The sequence below is a fragment of the Globicephala melas genome, chromosome 10 (genome assembly GCF_963455315.2).
Source record: "Globicephala melas chromosome 10, mGloMel1.2, whole genome shotgun sequence".
NCBI classification, from domain to species: Eukaryota; Metazoa; Chordata; class Mammalia; order Artiodactyla; family Delphinidae; genus Globicephala; species Globicephala melas.
In genome coordinates, this window is record NC_083323.1 from 11,361,009 (window position 1) to 11,384,931 (window position 23,923).

The 23,923-nt window shown below is 54.0% G+C and overlaps 1 protein-coding gene and 1 pseudogene across 1 annotated transcript; both read left to right on the forward strand.

Annotated features, from left to right (window-relative positions):
* The first annotated feature begins 96 nt into the window (after positions 1-96).
* On the forward strand, positions 97-10,498 carry TXN2 (thioredoxin 2). Its single transcript, XM_030856095.2, has 4 exons — positions 97-252; positions 732-994; positions 2,818-2,941; positions 9,860-10,498. Exons 2-4 carry the CDS (start codon positions 732-734, stop codon positions 9,971-9,973), a joined length of 501 nt encoding a protein of 166 aa, XP_030711955.1. The 5' UTR covers positions 97-252; the 3' UTR covers positions 9,974-10,498.
* Positions 10,499-20,853: 10,355 nt separating this feature from the next.
* Positions 20,854-21,062, forward strand: LOC115852534 (serine palmitoyltransferase small subunit A pseudogene; annotated as a pseudogene).
* The last annotated feature ends 2,861 nt before the right edge of the window (positions 21,063-23,923 follow it).

A 23,923-nucleotide genomic window follows, 5' to 3' on the forward strand; every position in this document is an offset into this window, starting at 1 on the left:
ACCCGCCCCTCTCGCCGGTCCCTTCCCTAAGGGCCCGCCCCTCTTCCGGTCTCTCCCTCCAACAGCCCTTCTCTTCCGATTCCTAACTGAGGCTTCGCCCCCGCCTCCCGTCACGTTGCAGAAAGGCTTGCTCTAGGTAGCCTGTGCCCGGAAGTGACGCTTAAGGCCCTCCCCTGAGGAAGTGACAACAGGAGTGCCCTTGACCGGTGGGGAGGGCCGCGCTGTGCATGCCTCTGCTCTCGCTGCAGGGAGGTAGGAGGCCCGTGGGGGTGGCGCGAGGTGGTGTCAAGGCGGCTGAGGCACTCTGCTGGCGCGCTCCTGTGCGGGCCGGCGGCCGAGCGGACAGAGACCTTGGGCTGGGGGAACTTGCTATCCGGGGAGCCGGGGTCCCTGGTGGCGTCCAGTTCCTTCCACACACACGTTCCTCCTTTTTTAGTTCCCCCCTCCTACCCCGTGCCTCTTCGTTCCTCCTTGAATTGTTGCGGTTCCTCTTTCCTGATCCTTTGACAGCCACCCCCTTTGTCCTAAATTTCCCATTAAAACACTTTGAAAAAAAGTAATCGATAGAGTAAGGACTTCTCAGACCGCCGTGGGTTCCAACGTTGATTCTCATTTAATAATTGGGTTATTTTGGACATGTCACGATTTACCTGAGCCTCGGAGTTTCCCGTATACCTCTCTTTTAATGGTGTATTGACTGCCCCTACTCTTCCTGCCTCTTCCCCTCACAGATGGCTCAGCGGCTTCTCCTGAGGAGGTTCCTGGCCTCCGTCATCTGCAGGGAGCCCTCTCAGAGTCGGTGGGCACCCCGTGCGTCCAGGGCCCTGCAGACCCCACAGCGCAGTCCCAGTAACCTGACAGTAACACCCAGCCAAGCCCGGTCAATACACACCACCAGAGTCTGTACAACGACCTTTAACATCCAGGATGGACCAGACTTTCAAGACCGAGTTGTCAACAGTGAGACACCAGTGGTTGTGGATTTCCATGCACAGTGAGTCCTGGGAGTTGGCAGAAGACTGGGGTATCACTCGTTCAGGTATTTGTTTATTGAGAGCCTGCTGTGTCTCAGTGCTACATTGGATTCTTCTCATTCCAAAGATTGATGAGACCCAATCCCTTCTCTCAAAGATTAAGTATAGTTTGGCAGGAGACAAACTAGTAAACAATCTTCAGAACTCACTGTGATCGGTGCTGCGAAACACTTATGTTGTGTATCTCACTGCCCGAATGGCCCCGGTCATCTTCAGCTTGGACCAAAGCAGGAAAAATATGACTCCAGCATCATCTGACTTGTGGTGTATCCCAGTTCCTGGCCCATTAGAGAGTTGATTTTATTTTAACATCTTGCCACCTAACCTGGGAAGGGCTGGCAAAAAGTTATCAGTGCCACCGCAGTGGTGCCCAGGCATGCAGGGGATGGGCAGGAGTTTCTTTCCAGTGCTGTGTGAGTTTGTTTTAGGGATATTTAAATGTCTGTGGCCTTCTGATTGTTGGCCTGGCCTTCTTCATTTCCGGACCTTTGAGGCCTGGCTAGACGCCTGACTCCAAAACTACTGGACAAACCCCTCAGAATGGGGCATCCTGAAAGAAGCCAGAGTTAGAAGTTGGAAGGCCTTTTGCGCAAACCAAACCACTGACAGATTCTTTTGCTTTCTTTCCCATTCTTTCTCTGACTCACTGTGTTGCCTTGGGCGGGCCATGTGGTGTCCTTCTGCCTCCCTCTCTTCACTTTGATAGGAGATAAGGTCTTGCAGACTGGGTTTTTAGGTGTTGTGAGTTCATTAAAATCTCTGAATGCAAAGGGTTTAAAGGCTGAGAATAAAATAGGAGTCACCAGTCGGGGGTTCATGAAAGGCAGAGCTGTCCTGCCCTCCTGGTCTGATGAGCATACCGGAGAAGGCTTCTAAAATGGATGAAAAGTGGGGTGATGCCTTATCTTCTTCCCCATAAAGGAGGCAGGGGGTGAGTTTGTTCATTCAGTGCCAGGCACTGCCCTTAGTGGCACGTACTTAGAGATGACAGTCTAGGCTTACCATCTAGAGGGGAACACCTGTGTTAGTGCAGTGACGGCAGTTGACAGAGGGCCTGGGGGATCACAGGGTAACCTGGGGCTAAAAGAAGACACTTGGAACACAACCTTGGATGCAGTCCCAGACCTTGCACAAGTCTCGTAACTTGTTTGGGCCTCAGTTTCTTAGGAAGACGTTTTCTTTTCCTTTGCAGGGTTGAGGGTTCTGTGTAGTAAAAGCTGAGAAGGTCCTGGCACAGTGGCTGGCAGTCGTAGATACTCCCTAGCTACTGGTTTCAGTTCCCTTAGTTCCGAGTCCGTGAGGTGTTTGAAGTAACTCTGCAGCTTACAAAGCATGTTTATCCACGTTGTCTTAATTGATTTCTCATCATAGCTTCTAGATCCAGAGTCTCGCTTTCAAATGAGGAAACTGAAGCTTCAGAACAATCAGCTGGTTGGCAGGAGCCTGTCTTTGAACCTAAACCTTTTAACTTCAAATCCCGCTTTCATCTATATGACAGTGTATTTCTTTTAGATATAGTGAAATACGTGAAATGACCTTTCTAAGAGTCTTAGGATGAGGCCCGTGTTTTAGAAATCCAGGACCTGTAAAAAGTTCCCAATTGCAGAGTCTCCTGGAGTTACCTGGCATGTCAGCATTACAGGTTAATATCCAAACACTGTAAGCAGAGGTGATGAGGCCAGACAGTCCCTCGGAAAGATGTGGGTCAAGGGAAGGTCCTGGGAAACCGTAGACTGACTGGCGAGCGCTTTTGTGACGGGATGCTTCTCCTTCCCCTTCCGAGGTGGTGTGGTCCCTGCAAGATCCTGGGGCCAAGGTTAGAGAAGGTGGTGGCCAAGCAGCATGGAAAGGTGGTGATGGCCAAGGTGGATATTGACGACCACACAGACCTCGCCATAGAGTATGAGGTATGTTTCGGCAGGGGATGGCCACGGGGCAACTGGTGTGGGGATGCTTGGGGCCACAGGGTAGCTGGAGACGTCTTGGGGGCCGCCAGGAAGCCAGTAAGGGGGTGTCTTGATTCTTTCTAGAGATCTCAGGGGTTCAGAGCACTTCAGATGTGACTCCCTTGGTCCTCTGAGCCTCCTGTCTCTCTTCACCACCTTTAGGCAGTGGGATGTGTGACCCCAAACACCAGATTTTTCTCGGAATCTTGGGAAGTTGATGCCCTCCCTCATTCATGGATTCATCCATCCATCTGTGAGCCCTACGGCGTGCCAGGGGTACATGATTCTGGCGCAACTAAGATGAGCTCCTTGTCCCCGGGGTTGGGGTGGGGGAGTAAAGGGGATGGGGAATGTGTCACGGTAGAGGGACCCTCTGAGCAGAGCCGTGAAGGATGGGAGAAGAAGGCAGGGCCGAGAGCACAGCAAACACAGACATGAGCTGTTCTGTGCCTGACTGGTTTGTGCGTTCCTTCAGCAGACACGTGTTCAGAGTCCCTTTGAAGCCAGGGCTGTTACTTGGTGGTGAGGATGTGGCAGTGAACAGAGCTGACGGAATCCCTGCCTTTGTGGAGCCTGCATGCTAGTATTTTAGATTGGGCATCCACAAACTTGTTCTCTAAAGGACGAGGTGGTACACGTTTGAGGCTTTGCAGGGCATTGGTCTCTGTTGCAATACTCACCTGTCGTGTAGCACGAGAGCAGCCACAGAAAGTATCTAAACAAATGGGCGTGGCCGCGTGCGGGTAAAACTTCATTTACGAAAACAGGCAGCGGGCAGCAGGTTTGGCTCGTGGGCCACCGTTCGCTGATCCCTGCTTTAGATAATAAGTGCCGTGGAGAAAAAGAAATCAGGAGCGGGGGTGGGAGTGCCGGGCACAGGGCTGGGGAGGGTTTCCTTTTTTAAAGGGTGGGCTCGGGAAGGCCTCGCTGAGAACAGCTGAGCGAAGACCTGGAGGGAGTAAGGACCGAACCAGGCCGCTCTTCGGAAGCACGATCCAGTGGAGCAGACATCCTTTGCAAAGGCCCTGAGGTCAGGGCCGCACGCGTGTGCGCACAGAACATCAGGGCCTGTGTGCCTGGAGCAGGGCTTGCCAGAGGAAGAGGGGCAGGAGATGCATGGGATGCGGAGCGTCCTCTGGGCCTCGGAGGCCACTTTGTAGTTGGAGAAAGGGGAGCGGTCCCTTGTGGCTGGATGGCCACGGTGAAGGGCCGAGCAAGCGGTGAGAGGACAGCCAGCTGGGAAGGCCGACTGCCGCCCAATTGGAAGGGGCCTGGATGGCATTATTCCGGAGCCAGGGTCGCCCCTGGTGGCCTGTGGGCCACATCTGGCTCACTAGCTTGATTGGTCTGGCCCTCAAAGTGTTTTTGTTTTTTTTTTTTAAATGCTGAATCAGATGCTGTTATTTAAAACTCAGAAGATTTTACAGGAACATCCAGATTTCTGGTTCTCTTGAAACATCTAGATCTGGCCAGAGTGAACTACGTCCCTCCCTGGTAATAAGTGACGGAAAGAGGTGGCATCTCTCTTTCTCAGAGTTTGGAAGTCCAGGTTCGGCTCTCCAGACCAGGCGAAGTAGAGATGCCCACCCTCCAGCCAGTCCCTGTGGCAGGAAAGGGATGGGGGTGGGGGTGAGAATAGGCTGGCTGCCCGTGGAGCTGGGGCTGGGGTGGTCACTCAAAGGAAAAGCCAGCTTCGCTGACCAGAGGCAAAGGAAAAAGATGCTGGGCAGGCAGAGCCACAGATGACGGCTGCAGATGGTTGGGGGGATATTACCAAAGTAAGACTATCCATGGCACTGGGTGACCGGGGGCCGCTTACAAGGGCTCCAGGGAAGCAATGAATTGTACTTTTTTTGTTTTTGTTTTCAAAAGCTCTCCCACTGATTGCCCAGTCAAGAGGGTACTTGTCTGACCATTTAGGGGCCCCTAGCTTTCACTGCTTGCCCCTCCCTCCCCCAGAGACCCACGGCAGCTGTGGGAGTGAGGGTGTGGTCTTCTGGTGTGAGCTTAGGGCTGGAGCTTCTGGGCACCCCAGGGTGATGGGCAGGCTCCAGGCTCCCTCCCTCCTGAGCTTCAGCTTCAGGCAGTGGAACTTAGGCCAACATCCTGAGCCCCGACCGTGTCTCAGCAACTGTAGTAGCTGTAAGGATACAGAAAAGAATCACCCAGTTCCTCCAGCTGTGGCCACACGGGTGGCGAGAATCCCCAAGACCACCCCACCTGCATTCCAGGGAGCCTGCATTCCAGGTGATGTACGGCCGGGCCCTGAAGCCCTGTGGTTAAGCCTGGGAAGTGTGTGGTGGGGGAGAGGTCCTCTTGTAGGGTCTTCTCCCTCCGTCCACTGTCCGCATAGTACGGCGTCATATAGAAATTCCTCAAGGCTGCTGGGCCCACGTCCCCTGGACCCGGCCTCCTGGTTTTGCCAGGTCCTGGGCTGATGTCATTGCAGGGTTTAGGAAGCTCCAGTGGGGATTCTTCCTGACCCCTCCCCGACCCCTTTCCTTCCTTCCTTCCTTCCTTCACACCTGTTGTTTTGAAGAGAGTCTGAGGAAGAAGTTTCAGCTAAGAGGTCCATAGTGCCTCCTGGGACAGCTTCCTCCGAAGCCTGAAGGCCTTTTCCGAATGGTGGGTGGACTTGGAGAGACTGCTTTCAGTTATTCAGGGAATATAATTCTTCCCAAGCTCTCCTGCCACCCCCAAGCCCAGCACACACCCTCTTCCCCTCCCTCCACACTCTATGCTTCAGTCAACTGTCCACCCTAGAATTTCACCATCTCCCAAAGGAGAGGGAAGGGAAAGTGGCCCGGGGCCTTGGGGTGCCCCCCCCCTGCACCGCTTGGCTTGGCGGAGTGAAGAGCTCTCTGCTCCCCGTCGCCTCAGGTCCTCTGCTGGGTGCCCCCCAGTCGTTCAGACCCTGGGGAGAGAGCGGATCGGGCTGCAGACCTACATGCTTTCTTCTGGGGCTTCTGCTGCTCGCCTCACACTTGGAGTTTCATCCTTTTATTTCTCATCTTACAGAGAATGCCCTTTAAAAACATTATAAAAACAACCAAGTAGCAATAATCTTAGCATAGAAACAAACTACTGTCAATATTTGGGGTACCTCGTTTGAATTTTTTATTTGAATTTTTAATGGTCCACATATCCTCATAGACAGTTCATTGAATAGTATTTCAGTATTAGTGAAATAACGCATAGCTGGAATGCACAGTACTTCCGTCATTACCATATTCCCTTATTTTGAAAGTTTTCTAAATCAGCACTTTCAAACATGAGTATGACCTGGGATATTGTTAAAAAGCAGATTATGATACAGTGGGTCCGAGAAGGGTCCAAGATTCTGCATTTCTAACAAGCTTCCAGGTGATGCCACTGCCGGGAGTCCAGGACCCAACATCGAGGAGCAAAAACCCTGAAGCTCTGGGCCGGCCTTCTAGGGGAGGTGCCGTCAGCGAGTGGGTTTGGACAAGTGGATAATGACACGTATCCACCATTACCGTCTCACACAGAAGAGTTTCACCATCCTAAAATCCTCTCTGATTGACCTTTTCCTCCCCTTTCCGCCTGAACTCCTGGCAGCCACTGATCTTCTTACTATCTCCGTAGTTTTGCCTTCTCCAGGATGTTATATAGTTGGATTCGATTCTTTCAGTAATAGTTTTTCCAAGAACCCTCCTGTATCCAAAAGCATTTGGCCTTTCTCTTTTGAAGCATGAGATCCTTTTAATGTTTCCCCACACATCCCTCCCTGCCCTGCTGGGACTCAATGTTTTTATCTCTAATCCCTTGCTCTTGGGCCGAGGTACAACGTAGTTTGATGTCACGACAGCAACGTCACACAGATCTTGTTTCAAATTCCAGCCCTATCGCTTAGTCACTCAGCCTTTGAGCCTCAGTCTTCTCATCTGTAAAATGAGCCCACGTTGAGGCAGGAGTTGATGAGCCAGCACACACAAATGGTCCGGGTTGTCCCTGACACGTAAAAAGCACCAGTATGTGGCTGCCGGGGTGACAGTGACCTTTTCCTTTGTGTTCTGCAATTGGCCGAGGAGGAGGTCACCAGTCTCCTGTGACAACTAGCACTGTGCCCGTCCACCTGTCCCTCGGGAGGTCCTTTGCATTTCACAAATGGAGGAAATTGGGGTGAGACGGGAGAAGACCAGGCAGGGACACCAAGCTCAGTGGCAATGTGGGCTGGGGGGCTGCAGGTTGGTGGGAAGACACACACGCACACCCCTACGCCTCCTGAGTTCCCGGGGCCTTCAGCCAAGCATGGAAGCCTCCAGGTGGCTTCACGAGCAGGAGCTCAGCGCATCTTAGCGCATCTTTTCATCTCTTCTCCGGCCTCTTGGTTCCCTCAGTGGCACGAGAATTGAGAGGGGAGCTGAATTCTCGCTCCACCGCGATCCCCTTACACTTACATTGCCTTTCCAGAAGAATGTGCCAGGGACCTGTGCACTTCCATTTAAGGCAGTCTTTACAGGCACCAGCCCTTCCAGATTTGTGAACCAGACTCAGGGTCAGCAAAGCCACATCCTACTCCTTGGGGGTGAGGGAAGTCCAGTCACAGCCCAGGTATCCCTGAAGTGTCCTAGAAAATCCAGCTTCTCGCAGGCCCATGACTGTGTGTGTGTGTGTGTGTGTGTGTGTGTGTGTGTGTGTGTGTGTGTGTGTGTGTGTGTGTGTGTGTGTGTGTGTGTGTGTGTGTGTGTGTGTGTGTGTGTGTGTGTGTGTGTGTGTGTGTGTGTGTGTGTGTGTGTGTGTGTGTAGGCTCAAACCTCAAAGAACTCCCTTGATCAGTAATGACTAGATTTTGGTTGTCATGAAAATACAGTTGCAGTGTGTCTGCTGTACACCCAACTACAGCATGGTCTGTGCGTGTGTAAGCACACGTGTGAGTTTACACAAATGCGATTGTAAAGGGAATCATCTAGAATTCTGGAGAAGAACTGAGTCTACTCCAAGCCACCTCAGTGAGCACAGCGTCCTGCTCAGAGGGAGGACGGTAAAAACAATTAGACCACTGCTCAGACACTGAGATACAGTTTTACCTCAGTTAAAGAAGCACAGGACAGCATGGGATCCAGCATGGGCGAAGTGGAGCAGTTCGTGCCTGAGCCTTGGGCCTCAGTTCAGAGCTGCCGGATGTGAGGCCGCTGCCTCCACAGACCAGTAGAGGGCGCAGGAGACTGCATGTGCGGGCCCGGGGCGCCTCCAGGGACTGCATCCTGGAAGGACCCCTTCTGGGCCTGCAGACGGGGCAGCCATGTGCTCAGCCTTGCACTTCGTGCTATCACACGTGCCAGGGGCGCGAAGGACGGAGCCAGTGGTGGCGCCATGAGCAGGGGCACGTGTGGTGGTCAGCCCACCACCAGGTGGGTCTGCCTGCACATTGCCTCTGGGAAGCGTGTCAGCTGCCACCAACAGCAGCCCCAGGACAGCCTTGAGGGCACCTGAAGGCACTAACAGGGACAGGGACTCTTGTCATCTTACCTGTTGTGTTTGTCCCCAAAGCCCGTTAGAAGAGAGGCACAGCCTGCCACATACTGAGACTGGGCCGGTCAGGCCCGCGCTTCTGTTTTGTAACTGACATATGCACAGTCAGAACGTTCCAAATCTTAGGCCTGGCTTCCCAGGGTGACTCATGGGCAGGACAGCACTCAGGACACGTGAAGAACTGGTACGTTTGTAGAAATCGCTACAAATGTAACTGTAAATGTAACTACTTTGTAGTTACAAAGTAACTACAAGTTACTTTGTAGTTAACTTGTGTGTTAGAAAAGTTTGTGTTTATTTTGTTCTGTTTATATAGTTTTTTCAAATGCCATCAATGCCAGGTGGGGAGCCCAGGCAGCAGAATGCGCGATGCCAGAGCAGGTCTTGGGCCTCATTTACATACCACGTGATCTGTACAGGTCACCTGGGGGAGCTTGAGAAAATGCTTCACAGGCCAAGAATGTCCAACCCCCCTAATAAATAAATTTAGGTTCACAAGGCTGAGCCCCTCCTCCCACACTGCCCAGTGTGAGTCATTGAATTTCTGGAGCCTGTTAACCATCGTGGCGTGGAGCTGAAAGAGGTTGCGCGGGACCCTGGGTTTTCCTTTTGTGACGTGCCCTCTGTGGCCTTCATTTGTTGAGTGCCCACTGTGTGCCGGGCACCGTGCCGAGTGCAGGGCGCTGTGCTGAGACTTTGCAGAGATTAGCCGGCTCAGCCCCTATGCCCGCTAATATAAGCCCCAGTAGTATCTCCATTTGCTGATGAGAACACGGACACTTCGAGTGATGAAATGGCTCGCCCAGAACGGCCTGAGATTGGCTCAGCCGGCCCCAGAGCGTGAGTTCCTGACTACGCAGCTTTATATCCAAATCTTTAATCCCTGTCCTAGACCTGCACCATAGAAACTCATCCCCATTTCACAGAAGAGGGCGCCGAGGCTCTGAAGTTGGCGTGACCCGGCCAAGGCGCCCAGCTGATGAGTGGCAAGGCCAGGATTCCAATTCTCCTGGTCCCCGTGTGCCAGGTCGCCCCTCGGGGCGGTTCTCTTAGCCCCTCAGCTCCTCCCTGCCCACAGCTCTGGCCTGCAGCTGCACGGTTTATTTTAATCTCTCCTGTCATTCCAGCCAAACCACTGGGACAGTGAGTCAGGCACACATTTGGGGGAGGAAGGGTACTGCTGGGAGCCCACAGTGGAAAAGTTTCTCCGGGAGCGGACCTGCAGGCCCTGCCGTACCCTGCGCAAAGGGAAGGGGGCCCACCCGTGGCTTTGGGCAGCCACTGCCCTGCATGAACCACCAGCCCTCTCCCCACAGCTTGGGAATAACGGTCAAGAGGAGCTCACCTCTGAGTGACTCGGCCTCCTTTGTCCCCTCCACCTAGGTGTCAGCTGTGCCCACCGTGCTGGCCATCAAGAATGGAGACGTGGTGGACAAGTTTGTGGGCATCAAGGATGAGGACCAGCTGGAGGCGTTCCTGAAGAAGCTGATTGGCTGACAAGCAGGGAAGCGTCCTGACTGCCCCTGCCCGCCTGGGCCCCGTGTTCCCGGGGGACCCCGATAGCACTCACAGCCCTTCTGTGCTGGCCCTTCCCGCCTCCTCCCTCTGTCTGGACCCCGTGGGCCCGTGCTTTGGAGACCAGGCCTCCAAACACAGGAGCCTCAAGTGCTCCCAACCCGGCTGACCGCCAGGGTGGCTGCCCAAGGAGCAGTGCCGCCGCCGAGCTGGGACAGACGTCTCCCCACCCATTCTCTGTCTGCTCCCTCTAGGGCTGGTCGCCATGCTTCCAGGTTGCAGGGACAGAGTCCCGGGGCCAGCCTGCAGTAACGGCTTGGTCTCCCTGCTCCCTTCTGATCTGAACCCCGGTGCCTGGCTCATCTGCCTCCTGCATTTTTCTTTCCTGCTGCTGTTTTGTAAAAAGAAGAAGAAGGAAAAAAGAAACCCAAACAAGTGAGAGTAATATACATAATTCCCTCATTTTTTTGTAGGTCTGTAATAAAGAACTTTATGTGGTCCCGTCTACCTCCCGCTGTGAAGAACAGACCCTGGGCCCTGCACTAGCTTACCATGTCCACCCCCCACCCCCACCCCCCAAAGAGCCACCTCCCTCTTTCCTCCCAGGCGCTGGGGCAGCGGACGTGTGTTGGGCTGGGGGCATCCTGCAAACCCTTGCCTCTGAAAGGCTCGAGACACTACCCTCCTTTACCATCATCTGGCCCTTCAGTTCTCCGAGCAGGAGACTTCACGGAAAGAACTGGACCAATAAAACTAGGGTTTGCACTGTCGACGGCTTCCATTCTGTCTGGGCCCTGGGAGCACCGTGGCCCCTTCCCAGGCTCTGCCCCTGTTTTCTCCTCTGACTCCCACAACCCTCTTGCCCTCGACCAGCCCCTCCTGTGACTAATACTGGTTTCAGTGGTGGCCACTGTTCTGAAGATGCCTTTACATACAAGTAAGGCAGAGGGGTGTCTGTTGTCCCCATTATGCAGATGAGGACACAGAGGCTGTCAGGGTACAGAGCCCAGGTTTCTACCCAGAGCTGGTTGCCTCTGCAGCCTGAGCTCTTATAACTGATCCTCAGGGGGGCCTCTTCTGCTGACAGGCCCACACTCCTGCAGAAGCCTAGCCTGCCCCTCTCCCCACCCCAGCCCATTGGGAGGTGGGCTGTCCTTCCTGTGTGTGTGCGCACAGGAACTCCGAGGCCTCAGGGCCAGGCTCTCTGCCCCTTCTTGTTCCCAGCCCCGCCTTGGCCCGTGAAGGAGGGTGTCAGGCACACCAGGCTTACCAGCTGGGAAAGCCCACCCTTCTTCCTCATGTGGCCAAGCTGCCCTTTGGCTCACTTGCCCAGCTCAGATGCCCGCTCACTGGGTGCCAGGCGGCAGGGGTATCCCGGCACCCTTCCCTTTGGCCCTGGGGTGCTGTGTGCACTCTTCTCAGTGTCCTTGGTGTCCCTATTGGAACTGCCTGTGTTACCGCAGGGTCTTTGAGGGGGCGGCCCCAGGACTGCCTTGGGAAGGCTGCTGTGACTGGCGCCAGAGGGCGGAGTTGGCTCAGAAGCAGGGCCTGTGGCCTCTGGAAGGCCGCAGGCCTGGGCTCTGTCACAGGCATGTGGAAGGGGAGTAAACCAGCAGCTGGCATTCGTGGAGAAAGGCCAAGAGCCGTGTGTAAGATAAATAAGAACAGCCAGTACGTAGAGGGTACTTCCTGGGTGCCAGGCTCTGTTCTAAGCACCACCCCCCGCCGGCAGCCCCACAAGGCAAGCACTGATCATCGCTCCCGTTCACGCACGACACCCACTCAGGGAGGGTGGGGACGTTGTCCAAGACAGGAAGTCCACAGGCACCTGGGCTGGCCCTGCGCCTGCACCTCCCCCGCCGCCCTACGGAAGGTAGCGTGTGATCCTAATCTCACCGCGGGCTGACAAGGCAGGCAGCTTCAGCTCATGCTATAGAAAAGGCACTGATGCAGAGTTGGGTAACTCAGAGACGCCCAGCGGGTAAGGGTTGGGACGAGAATTCAGAGCCGGGCCGCCTGACTCCCGAGCCCTGCCGTTCCCGCTGTCCTCTGCCGCTCCTTCACAGCTGCCCACTGCCAAGCGCTTTGCATACACGCTGCCCCTTTAGTTCCTCTCTTCTCTTGCGAGGCAAGAATTATTTCCACGTTACAAGTGAAGGCACCGGTTCCAGGAACTTGACTTGCCCAAGGTCACGTCTGAAACGTGCCAATGCCGGATTTGAACCCGGGTGGGGGTCTGGCCCCTGTACCCGCCCCGGGCAGGTGTGGAGAAGGGCTGGCAAAGGCCTCTGAGCTGCCCGGAGCGCCCTCTCCTTAAAAGGTGTGCTGCGGGGCGAGGTGCGATGGTGCCGCCTCAGCTGGCTTCTCCGCCTGTGAGGCTGGACGCGGCATGAGTCACTGGCTGTGAGTGCAGGATCCTCAGGGTGATCCCGGCTGACTAATTCCACGGCGCTGATCTCACCAGGACACCGCTGCCTCTGCATCGTCGGCCCCACCGTTGCCCTCTGGGTGCCTTGGGCTCCTGGGCCTGTGGAAGAGGGGTTGGCAGTGCAGCTGTGGGGCCTGGCAGCTCTGCTGGGGTCAAGGGGACACCCCCCTCCCCTCTGAAGCACAGATATGTGCAAAGCCCAGGAAAGGGGGCACAGCCACGGGCTCCCCCTCAGCCCCGAGACGTCCTGGGGTGTGGCTTCTGTATGCTTATTCTCGTAATACCAAGTCTATCCAGTTGATCCGGAGGCGGGGGGGTGGGGGGTGGGGAGCAGAGGTGGAAGCTTCAGTTTGTAGAGTTTATGTTCTCTCCTGTGACCCCTACAGCTCCCCTGCCAGGCAGTTCTCCCCATTACACAGATGAGGAAACAGCGCTGAGTGACATCAGCGGAATGGCCGAGACCCTGTTCCGGATGGGAATGCTCACTACCAAAGAGCCTTAGCAGTTCTTAGAAACAATTGGATGGAAGAACGGTGGTCACTACTGTGGGTTCCCTCTACGCCGATGAACATGGGAGGGAAACTGACCACAGCCCCAAGAAGCTCACGCTCTAAGACAACAGAGCAAAGGGCAGCAGGTCACCCTAAACGAATGTCAGAGTGCGAGGGGGCCTGGGGTAACTTCTAGGCTCTCAGAAGGGCACAGGGAGGCGGAGGCTTGCCCAGGTTGCAGAATGTTTGTGACGAGGACCTAAAGCCGAGTGCCCTGACTTCAGCCAACCCTGAAATGAAGACGAGTCACGGCCTTTTCTTCCCTGGGCTCCAGGAGCGGGAGCGAGGAGGGCAGCCGTGTCTCTGAGAAGGGCAGTCTCCGGGGTCAGGACCTGAGGTCAAGGGCATGTTATTGGGGCCGTGCCAGTGCCCTTCCCAGCACGCCCTGCCTGGGGCTCGGGGCTCGGGGCCAGCTCAGCCCCTACCCCAGCTGTCTGGCGAAGGCTTCTCTGGAAAGTGAAGGTAGTTTGGCCAGGCTGCCGGAAACCCCTAATGTTCAGCCCCTGGGCTGAGAGGGTCCAGAGAACAATGTCGGCGGAAGGCAGGATGCTGCGGACAAGCCAGGCTTCCAGGCATGCTGCCGCAGTTCCTCTCCGCTGCCTGGAACACCGGCTGCAGGCGTGACCCTGAACCCCAGTCCCCAGGCTGGCTTCCATGTCTCTGCCGGAAATCTGGGAGCCTCCCCTCTTCAGCCACCTCCTGACAGCCTTTTGGAAGCTGGGGGCCACCATCAGTCAGTCCACAGTGGTGTAAGTAGGGCCAGAAGAATCATATCTGGGTTCAGACCCTGAACTTGCCACCCACCAGTGGTGGGCATCACCATTCTGAGGCTCAGTTGTCACATCAGCAAAATGGGGATGATGGTGGCTGGCGCTCGCTGAGTGTGTTTCACCTGTGCCATCTCACCGAGCCCTCACAGCCACCCAAGGAGGTAGGGGCTATCATTATCACCATTTTACAGATGAGGAAACTGAGGCCAAGAGAGCTTAAGTAACTCGGCATGAACAGGTGTCAGAGCTCAGACCTGAACTCAGATGTGTTTGATTCCAAAGTCTCTGTGTTCTTACCCATTAGCTGTACCATTTTGTCTTTGGGGCAAAGTTTTCCACCATTTTGAGCCCCGATTGCACGATCTGCAAAGTGGGACTAATAACAGTCACCACGGAATGAGGTCATCCTGAGGATTAGACCTGCTGCTATACCCAGCAGGCTCTTGAGAAATGTCCTTTGCTTTGCTTTTCCCCTCCCCCCAGCTTCCGCCAACTCTAAGCTACATCTTAAACAGGAAACACCAGATTTCCCGAGATAAGAACGCCAGCACCTCACAATGGGAGGGGCCGGTCGCGGTGCCAGGCTGTGGGTCTTGTATTTATTTGGCTCTGTGTCCTGGCTCTGACCCCCACCTCCACCCCCTCCTGCTCTAGAGCTCGGCTCAGTGGTGCCTGTGGCTCCGGCAGCCTGGGGAGCTAGGTGGTGACCTCACCCTTGGAGAATGCCCACTGGAATTCACCCTGAGTCTGGTCCCCTGTTCTCCATGCCTCCCGGCCACGTCTGACTGGCCTCTCGCTCAGCCTCTGAGCCAGCTGTCCCCACACAGCCACGGATGGGAGCACCTTTTGTGAGCAAGGGTGCCACTGTTACACAGTTGCTGATTTCTGACTGAGCTGGTTCCCCACCTTTAGCCGGCATCCCGGCTGCCCACAGGCAAGTAGCTGTCCGTCTGTGGTCCGCTGCGTGTCTCAGCATCCGGCAAGCAGGCAATCCGGCATCGGTTCCTTTGTGTCCCACCCTGCCAGCTGTGCCACCCACATCTAAGCCCCCAGCGCCCACCTGAGGTAGCAACTCTTGTTACCATTTCACATATGAGGAAACTGAGGCCCAGAGAGGTGGTGTGATGTGCCCAGGACACACCCTGGGAAAGGAGGGTGCGGTGGCCCGACCCAACCCCTCTACCTCTCCCTTTGCCACTGTGCTACCCCCAGGGGGGGTCATAGGACCCCTGTTCTCATGCCAAGAGTGGGGACTTTGGGCGTCTCTTTCATCTACCTCCCCCACCCAGTCCCCGGGCAGGAGGCGGAAGATTGCTTTGCTTAGGATCTACTGCTAAGGCTGGAATATTCTCTCCAGTCCCAGCATGGCAGCTCCACCCCCTAACCTCAGCCAGCCAGTGTGTGTGGATGCCTCTCTGGGCTGCCTGGTGCTAGGAGTTAGAAGTCAAAGCAGAGGAGGACACAGCCCCCGCCCTCAAGAAGCTAACAGCAAGCACATGGTTACAATGTAGCCCCTGCCCTCAAGAAGCTTACAGCAAGCACAGGGATACAATGTAGCCAACCCCCCCCCCAAGAAGCTTACAGCAAGCATATGGATACAATGTAGCCCCCGCCCTCAAGAAGCTTACAGCAAGCACATGGATACAATGTAAAGTAGAAACGCCACAGTAGAAACAAGTAACATATACCGTCTCCAAGATAAAGCACAGAATGATTGGAAGCCCTGAAAAGGAGCAAATCTGCAGGGCTGTCAGGTAAAGCATTGAGAGGAAGTGAGGTTCAAGAAAGGTTTTGTTGGGACTTCCCTGGTGGTCCAGTGGGTCAGACTCTGTGTTTCCAATGCAGGGGGCCTGGGTTCGATCCCTGGTCAGGGAACTAGAGCCCGCATGCATGCCACAACTAAGATTCCACATGCAACAACTAAGAGTCTGCATGCCACAACTAAAGGTCCCACATGCCACAACTACAGATCCCGCATGCTGCAATGAAGATCCCACATGCAGCAACTAAGACCTGGAGCAGCCTAAGTAAATGAATAAATAAATAAATGGTTTTGTTTAGGAGAATTGAATAGGAGTTAGCCCGAGAGGCAAGCAGTAGGAAGAGCATTCCAGGCAGAGGGAACAGCATGTGCAAAGGCACAGAGGTGGGAAAGTACATGATCTATCTGTCCAAGGAGGAAAGCTGGGGATGGAAGGGGCTGAGTGGGGCCCCACCAAGGGGGATGGAGCCAGGCTTTGAATGGGGTCTTGGAGTCACATAGACCTGGTTCCAATCCTAGCCCTCCCCCTCACTAGCCAAGCCTCAGTTTTCTTCATCTCTGAAATGGGAGGATAGTACATAACCTCCTCATGGTTGAGAGACTGACATGCGATAATAAATGTAATGTTAGAACATAGAGCTGTTACGTGGTAAGTATCATGTTAAAATTTTCTAGGCATGTGCATTAGTGTGCTAGGGCTGCCTAACAAAGTACCACAGACTGGGTAGATTAAACAACATAAACTTATTTCTCACAGTTCTGGAGGTGAGAAGTCCAAGATCAAGGTGTCAGCAGGGTTGTTTCCTGGGGCCTCTCTCCTTGGCTTGCAGACGGCTGCCTTCTCACTCTGTCCTCCCAAGGTCTTTCTTCTGTGTGTGCATCCCTCATGTCTGTTTGTCTATCCCAATTTTCTTTTCTTATAAGGCTACCAGTCATATTGGATCAGATCATTTTAACGTAATTACCTCTATAAAGGCTGCATCTCCAACTACAGTCACATTCTTTTTTTTTTTTCCTGTGCTAGAGAAAGTCACATCCTAAGGTCCTGGGAGTTAGGGCCTCAACAGATGAATTTGGGGAGACACAACTCAGCCCATAACAGCCTGTTTTACGTAGTTTAACAGTAGTGACTAACAACGAGGGGTTCTAGACACTGTTGCAAACACTCTGTGTATTAACTCCTTCAGTGCTCGCATAATCCTAGGAGGTAGGTCCTATTATGAGCTCTAGTTTATGGACGAGGAAACTGAAGCACAGAGGGCTTCAGTTACAGCCTCAGGTCACACAGCTGGGAAGGGGCAGAACCAGGATGTAAACCAGACAATCTGACTCCCGTGTCCCTTGCTCTCCTCCTGTACAGCCTTCCCACCACCCCACAGCTGCGGCTCTCTGCATTCCCATGACCACCCTTTAGTGTATCCCCAGCCAGGGGACGTCACTCAGCGAGGGTCACACCCTTAACCTTTCCCCCATGGTCCAATATTTAGGGAGTTTTCAGTTAATTTTTTTATCCATTATAAATAAGGCCAGAATGAACATGTTTGGACACAGAGCTCATTTCTTCCTTTAAATTTTATAGATGTGGGACTCCCAGGTCAAAGGGAGCATTTTATGGTGGCTGGGAGCTGGGAAGGAGTGTCCCCAGGCCTGTAACCTGAGCTGGAGCCCTCCACCGGCACCTCCCACCTGCTGGTTTACTTTGGGGGAGGGGAGGCCGAGCAGCAAGAATGTCATCAGACCTGACCCACCTCCAGCCACCTTTTAGTCTCTGCCACCTTTGTCTTAGAAAGTTCCAAGCCCTGGAACTTCCCTGGTGGCGCATTGGTTAGGAATCCGCCTGCCATTGTAGGGGACACGGGTTCAATCCCTGGTTTGGGAAGATGCCTCAGGCCATGGAGCAACTAAGCCTATGCCCACAACTACTGAGCCTGCTCTCTAGAGCCCGCGAGCCACAACTACTGAGCCTGCGAGCCACAACTACTGAAGCCCGTGCACCTAGAGCCCGTGCTCCACAACAAGAGAAGCCACTGCAGTGAGAAGCCCTCGAACCACAACAGAGTAGCCCCTGCTCGCCGCAACTAGAGGAAGCCCACACGCAGCAACAAACACAGCCAAAAATAATAAATAAATAAGTTTATTAAAAAGAAAAATTTCCATGTCCCAAATTCTGACATTTCTGAGATGCCCCAAGTCCAGAGCAACCTTTTTCTTTTTTTGGTCATGCTGTGCAGTGTGTGGGATCTTAGTTCCTTGGCCAGGGATCGAACCCGTGCCCCCTGCAATGGGAGTGTGGAGTCTTAACCATTGGACTGCCAGGGAAGTCCCCAAAGCAACCATTTTTATAAGGATCTGGTGATGGTCATGGGTCTGGGGTAGGACCTAGGAATGTGCATTTTTAAAGCCCTAGTGATTTAGATGCAGAGGATTGTGGACTAGGCTTTGAGAAAACGCAGCTGCAAAGATCACAGCCCTAAGTCCCTCCTGGTTCAGCTCTTTGGGCTGCCTTCCCTGCCCACACCCTTCCCATGGGGCCAGGCACAGAAGAGGACTCTCCCAAGATGAATGAATGAAGCAACGGATGAAGCGTGTCACCTACTAGGGAGCTGCTCCATGCCAGGCCCTGTGGCTGGTCTGGCCCTCATCGTCATCCCACCACCCAGACTCTATTACAAAGGACCCTCTCTCCTCACCTAGGAGGCCTGGCTGGGCTCCAGCACCTCTGCCACTTCCCATGTGACTTTGGGCACCTCTGTGTCCTTGGGCCACCGAGTACTCCCTCCCCATGAAACAGATGTATTTGTTCCTCTCATGTTATTTCCTGGATTAATCGTTCCCATCTCACAGGGACCCTGTGATGTTGAAATAAGGGAAGGAATCTACTGAGGCTGGACCAGGAGAGGGAGAGGGAGCCAGAGAGGATGGGGGCCTTGCCTGGGGTCAACCAGCAAGAGGAGAGAATCCAGAGCTGGCTCTGGGTTCCCACTGCCAGCTTTTTTTTTTAATTAATTAATTTATTTATTTATTTTTGGCTGCGTTGGGTCTTCGTTGCGGTGCGCGGATTTCTCATTGCGGTGGCTTCTCTTGTTGGGAGCACGGGCTCTAGGCACACAGGCTTCAGTAGCTGTGGCACGTGGGCTCAGTAGTTGTGGCTCACGGGCTCAGTAGTTGTGGCTCGCGGGCTCTAGAGCGCAGGCTCCGTAGTTGTGGCACACGGGCTGAGTTGCTCCACAGCATGTGGGATCTTCCCGGACCAGGGCTCGAAGCCGTGTCCCCTGCATTGGCAGGCGGACCCTCAACCACTGTGCCACCAGGGAAGCCCCCCACTGCCAGTTTTGAGGTTGTTCTTGACTGAGGTTGGCAGGGAGGTTGATGGGGAGAGTATTTCTACAGGAAGGGAGCGGGAAAGAGTCCCCCTGGGGGTGCCTTCTCCCTGCCAAGTCCCCCCCAAAAGGCCTTGCCTTCCATGTCCGCATTTGCTGGCCCTGCTGAGTACCACGTGGCCCGGGGGGTAGGGGGGCTTCACGGTGGCTACAGGCGGGGGACCAGCTGCCCAGAGGGCCTGGTGTTCGCTCAGCCTTTGGCCCTGACCACCCAGCCATAGCCAGGCCAACGTCAGGGATGCGCGTCTCAAGCCACAAGAGTGGGCGTCTCCTCCTCAGCAAGGGGAAGGAGGGCAGGCTGTGTTGAGCCAGCCCTGGCCCTCTGTGTCCCGGCGCTGGCCCCGGGGCCTCTGGGGAACCAGCGGAGAAGCAGCTGCCCTGGACAGTGGCCCAGGAGGATGAGGCCAGCGGGGCGGGAGCTGGGTCTGCTCGGGCTGGGGCAGCCTGGGAAGATGAGTTTCTTTGCACATGTGAGGCCCTGGCCGTGCCGCCACTTGCTCAAGAGGGCTTGACCTCTTCTGGCTCCTCTCTGGGGGCTGCATTTCCCAGCACTCTGCTGGCCCCAAGTCTAACTTCAGGGCGGGAAGGCCCTCAGAGACCAGCTCCCTTCCCCTGCTTAATAGAGGAAACCGGGCCCAGCGAGGGGAGGGGAGGAAGATGGCGTGGGAGCCAGAGGCCAGTTGGGGAGGGGCCAGGTCAGGAGGTTGCCCTTCAGAGACCCTTCTCCAGCTGGCCAGCCACCAGACTGATGCCACAGGTCCACACGTCCCTCTCCCCCACCAGCCTGAGAGCCCTGAGGAACCTCCTTCTCCAGTCACGGGAGTGGCCATGAGGCTGTCAAAGTGAGCTGAACTCCTAGCCCCAAGTCTGCGCCCTTCTCTTCCCCCCCACCCCAGTTGTGCTGTGAGTTTGAATTTTGGAGAGAGTAAGAAAGAGTAAGAGGGAGACTGATTTTTTTAGCGGCCCAGGCCCTCTGGGCTGGAAGGCGTTGTCTCCTCTTCAGGAAACTCACTAAAAATCTTGGAGACAATGACACAGGCCCAGAGGAGGGCGGAGGTGGGGTTCCTCACAGACTAGGGTTTGGAACTTGATCTGGAATGACCAGCCATCCTGGTTTGCCTGAGACTTAAGGGGGTCCCCGGGACACAGGACTTTGAGTGCTAAAAGGGGACGAGTCTTGACTCTGCCTCTCACTGTGTAATTTCACCTCCGCATGCCTCAGAGGTTCACCTGGACACAAGGGGATCAAGAGCCATCCTACATCCCTCCCGGGGTGCCCTGACGCTCCCTGGGGAGGCTGTGGAGGGCAAGTCAGAAGATGCTACATCCCAGCAGATGCGTGGTCTACTTTTTCAACGTGAGTGGTGGCCATTCCGGTGAGGGACCACATCCACCCCTCCCCCCACCACCTGAAATTCACTCATTCACCCCCGAGAACAAAACATCGGCACCTGTGCCAGGCGAAGGATATGCACGGTGGAGAGAGAAGAGCCCAGCTCTCATGGAACTCGGAGCATGAGCATGGGTGAACATAGTCAGATGAATTTGTTCAACACACTGTCTTGAGCGTGGTACGGACATTAACTCATTGGACCCTCACAATAACATAGTGAGGTGAGCATTAATTTTTTAATTAATTAATTAATCCTCATTTTGCAGATGAAGAAGTTGAAGCTCAGAAAGATTAAGTAATCAGTAGAGAAGTTGGGGGAGGACATTAAGAGGTACCTTTTTGAAGGATAAGCATATGTCTGAGTGTGTGCAAAGGAAGGGTTTTCTTGGAGGGAAGCACGGAACAGCAATGATGCCTCCAGGGAAATGCATTGACATAAGACAGATTAACAGGAGAAAAACGAACAAAAGCTTAGTAACATGTATACCTTCTGTATACATGGGAGATTCCCAGGAAACTGAGTAACTCTTCTGGCCGGACAGACTGACGACTGGCTGCAACACGGGAGGTGCGTGGCAGGGATGGCGCTGGTGCGGGCCTGGAAGCAGATGCCCTGGTTCTACTACCAGTAGCTGCCGGTCATGGCACTGTACATGCTGGAGCCCTGGGAGCGGACTGTGTTCAATTCCATGCTGGATTCCATGTGGGGATGGCACTATACATGGGATATGTCTTCACGCCTCAGCACATCATGGCGATACTGCACTACTTTGAAATTGTACGGTGACCAAGATGTGACCGAAACCAAGAGGTTCCTTAGAGAAGAGCCGCCATCTGAAATTGGAATGAGACTGTGTCAGATGTCATAAGAAACTCTACTAGATGTCAACATAATCAACCCTATGAATATAAAGACTCAGATTCTTTTTTTTTTTTTTTTTTTGCGGTACGCGGCCCTCTCACTGTTGTGGCCTCTCCCGTTGCGGAGCACAGGCTCCGGACGCGCAGGCTCAGTGGCCACGGCTCACGGGCCCAGCCGCTCCGCGGCATGTGGTATCCTCCCAGACCGGGACACGAACCCGCGTCCCCTGCATCGGCAGGCGGACTCTCAACTACTGCGCCACCAGGGAGGCCCAAGACTCAGATTCTTGAGTAGAACAGGAAAAGAGTCCTTACTCGTGTGTGTGTTGTGTTCTTTATTTTTCATTTTAAAAGAGCCTCTGGTATAGTAGTTTTTGTCTATTTTAACATTGTAATCATTTGCACTTTGATATCAGTATTTTCGTAACCTCTGTGACTGTTTCTATATTACCCAGTGAAAGCTTTTCTTAATGTAACTTTGAGTACATTTTAATTGCTTTCTATTTCTAAAACTCAAACTCATTTGTTGGGCTTTACCATTCTTGTATGGCATATACATCTGCCTGGTTATATTTCTACTCTTGACCAAAGTTTTGTAAGAAAAGATTCAAGATTAGAGGCAAGGGGCTGGGGAGAGAGAATATTTCATTGAGAACTATTTACAAAAGACGTATGTGTAAGTTTGAACTCAGGATTACAGTTTTAGCTATCTGGACTCTACTCTTAACAGCTTTTGCTTTAAAACTCTTCAAGTGTTTCTTAACAATGAAAAAGAAAGATCTTGCTAAAGTTAGAATAAGGAACATTTCACCTTTTAAATATTTAATTTTTTGTGGGCTCATTTCCAGAAAACTTTGGTGATGGTTCTTGTGAAAAATAGTGGTTAAGTAGCATTACCGTGTAATGCTTATACACTGTAGAGTTTTTAATAGAAGGTAAATCAGTTTCCTCTGAGGGCCATTAGTAACAATGTACTTCCTTAAATTTAGTTTCATGATTGTAATGGGTGCTGCAAATGCATTTGCACATTGCAATATGATGAGATGAATTGTTAAAAACCATAGCAAAAAGAAACGTAAACTTGGTTAAAATCCCCTTACTCTCTGTATTGGTTTTTTTTTTTTAATTTTTATTCCTTAAATGTAAAATGACCCCCTAATTTTTTGATGTAAACTCATTAAATTAAAAAAAAAAATGTTGGGGCTGAGAGTCAGTTATGGGAGGTGACCAGGAAAAGCACAGTAAAGGCGGGTAAGGTTGTTATGCAGATTTAAGTCCTTACCTTCTCCTTGGATAAGAGTTTCTAGAGATTAAGAGCCATCCTACTCTCCCTGGTACAGAGAGGGAGACACCCTTACAAATAGAGATTTCCCTTATAAATGTAAATTTTTCTTCCAAAAAGGTAACTTACACTCAGTTTTCAGAGCTTCTCTCATGTTTCATATACCGTATTTTGGGGTGGTATATTTTGCTCCCCTTTCAACACAGCCTGTGGGCGCCTGGGCGTCTGTGAAGGGCTGTAAAGAGCAATTGGACAGATTAGGGTGGTAAAATGATCTGGGCAGTGAGGAGCAGGTGGAGGGAGAAGACAGGAGGTCAGGGAACCAGTGGGCTGACTGATGCTGGACACTTCCTCTTAGGTTTGGAGTCTTGTCCCACCAGGAAGGGCTCAATCAACCAAACACTTCCGATGAATCAATGGCTAATGTTTAGCCAGGCCCTAGGCTGAGCCCGGGGTTACAGAGACTTCCTTAGTGCGAGTTAGGAAAGGCATCCACTTGGGACAGACCCGGCCGGGAAGGCGCACCGTCTGACTCTAAGACCCGGTGAGTGAGCGCTCCAAGATGCGGTCACTAAAGCTACCCCCGTCGCCCCCCAGGTACCCCAGTAAGGACCTGCGACCGCGTTGAGGTGAAGAAGCCCGCCCACAATCACAAAGGGAGTCAGTCAAGTTCAGCCCGTGTGAGACGGGGCCGGCGCGGGTCTCAGCCTGGAGACGGGCGCGGGGGCAGTCCTGAAAGGGACTCTGGGCACCAGGGGGCATCACCGCATGGGCCCACCCTTGCAGGAAAGTTTCCCGCAGAGGTTCTTTTGACTTAGGGGCGGGGCCCGCAGGGTAGGACGCCCCGCCCCGCCCGCGCCGTCCCGGCCCCGCCCGCGCCGCGCCGCGCCTGCCCATATAAGGTGAGCACGGGTCGAGCGCCCAGTGGCAGGAGCTGTCGTCACCTGCGTTCGTCTGCTGGCCTCTCGTTGCAGCCCGACCGCCGGGGGCAACCTTCCAAGGCCGCGCCCCTCAGCGCCTTCCTCCCGGGAAGCGTCGTCCCTCCTCGCCTCGCCTTGCCGCCGGGGGCGGCTGCCCTGGGGCGCCGGCTCCCTTTGGGGCGCGCACAAACCCCGGCCACACCCGGCCCAGGCCCGGGTCCCGAGCACCTGCACCGGCTCCGTCCCGCTCGCCGGAGTCTTGGACCCGCGGAGCGAGCGGGCAGGAGTGGTTGAGGCAGACAGTTGGGGAAGAGGGTAGTGCTGGGCTACCTGAAAGCCCGCGTGGGGTGGGAGGGAATCAGCCCCCTTTCAAGGACGGCCCAGCACACCGGGCGCCTGTTGAGTGCCTGGCATGGAACTCAACTTTTAAAAAGTCAGTGGCCTCCGCCAATTTGCATGGAATGGCTCAGTAAGAGCCAACACTCAAGAACCACACGACTTGGGTTCGAATATAGCTACATTGCTTACTGGCTTCGCGTCCCCGAGGGTCGCAGGTAACCCGAACCCCAGTGTCTGCGATTCTGA

Bases quoted from the DNA above. Each gene is read 5' to 3' on its own strand.
- TXN2 (XM_030856095.2), top strand. From the start codon at position 732: ATGGCTCAGCGGCTTCTCCTGAGGAGGTTCCTGGCCTCCGTCATCTGC. The intron at 995-2,817 runs GTGAGTCCTGGG...TCCCCTTCCGAG, and splicing joins GTTGTGGATTTCCATGCACA to GTGGTGTGGTCCCTGCAAGA. The intron at 2,942-9,859 runs GTATGTTTCGGC...CCCTCCACCTAG, and splicing joins ACCTCGCCATAGAGTATGAG to GTGTCAGCTGTGCCCACCGT.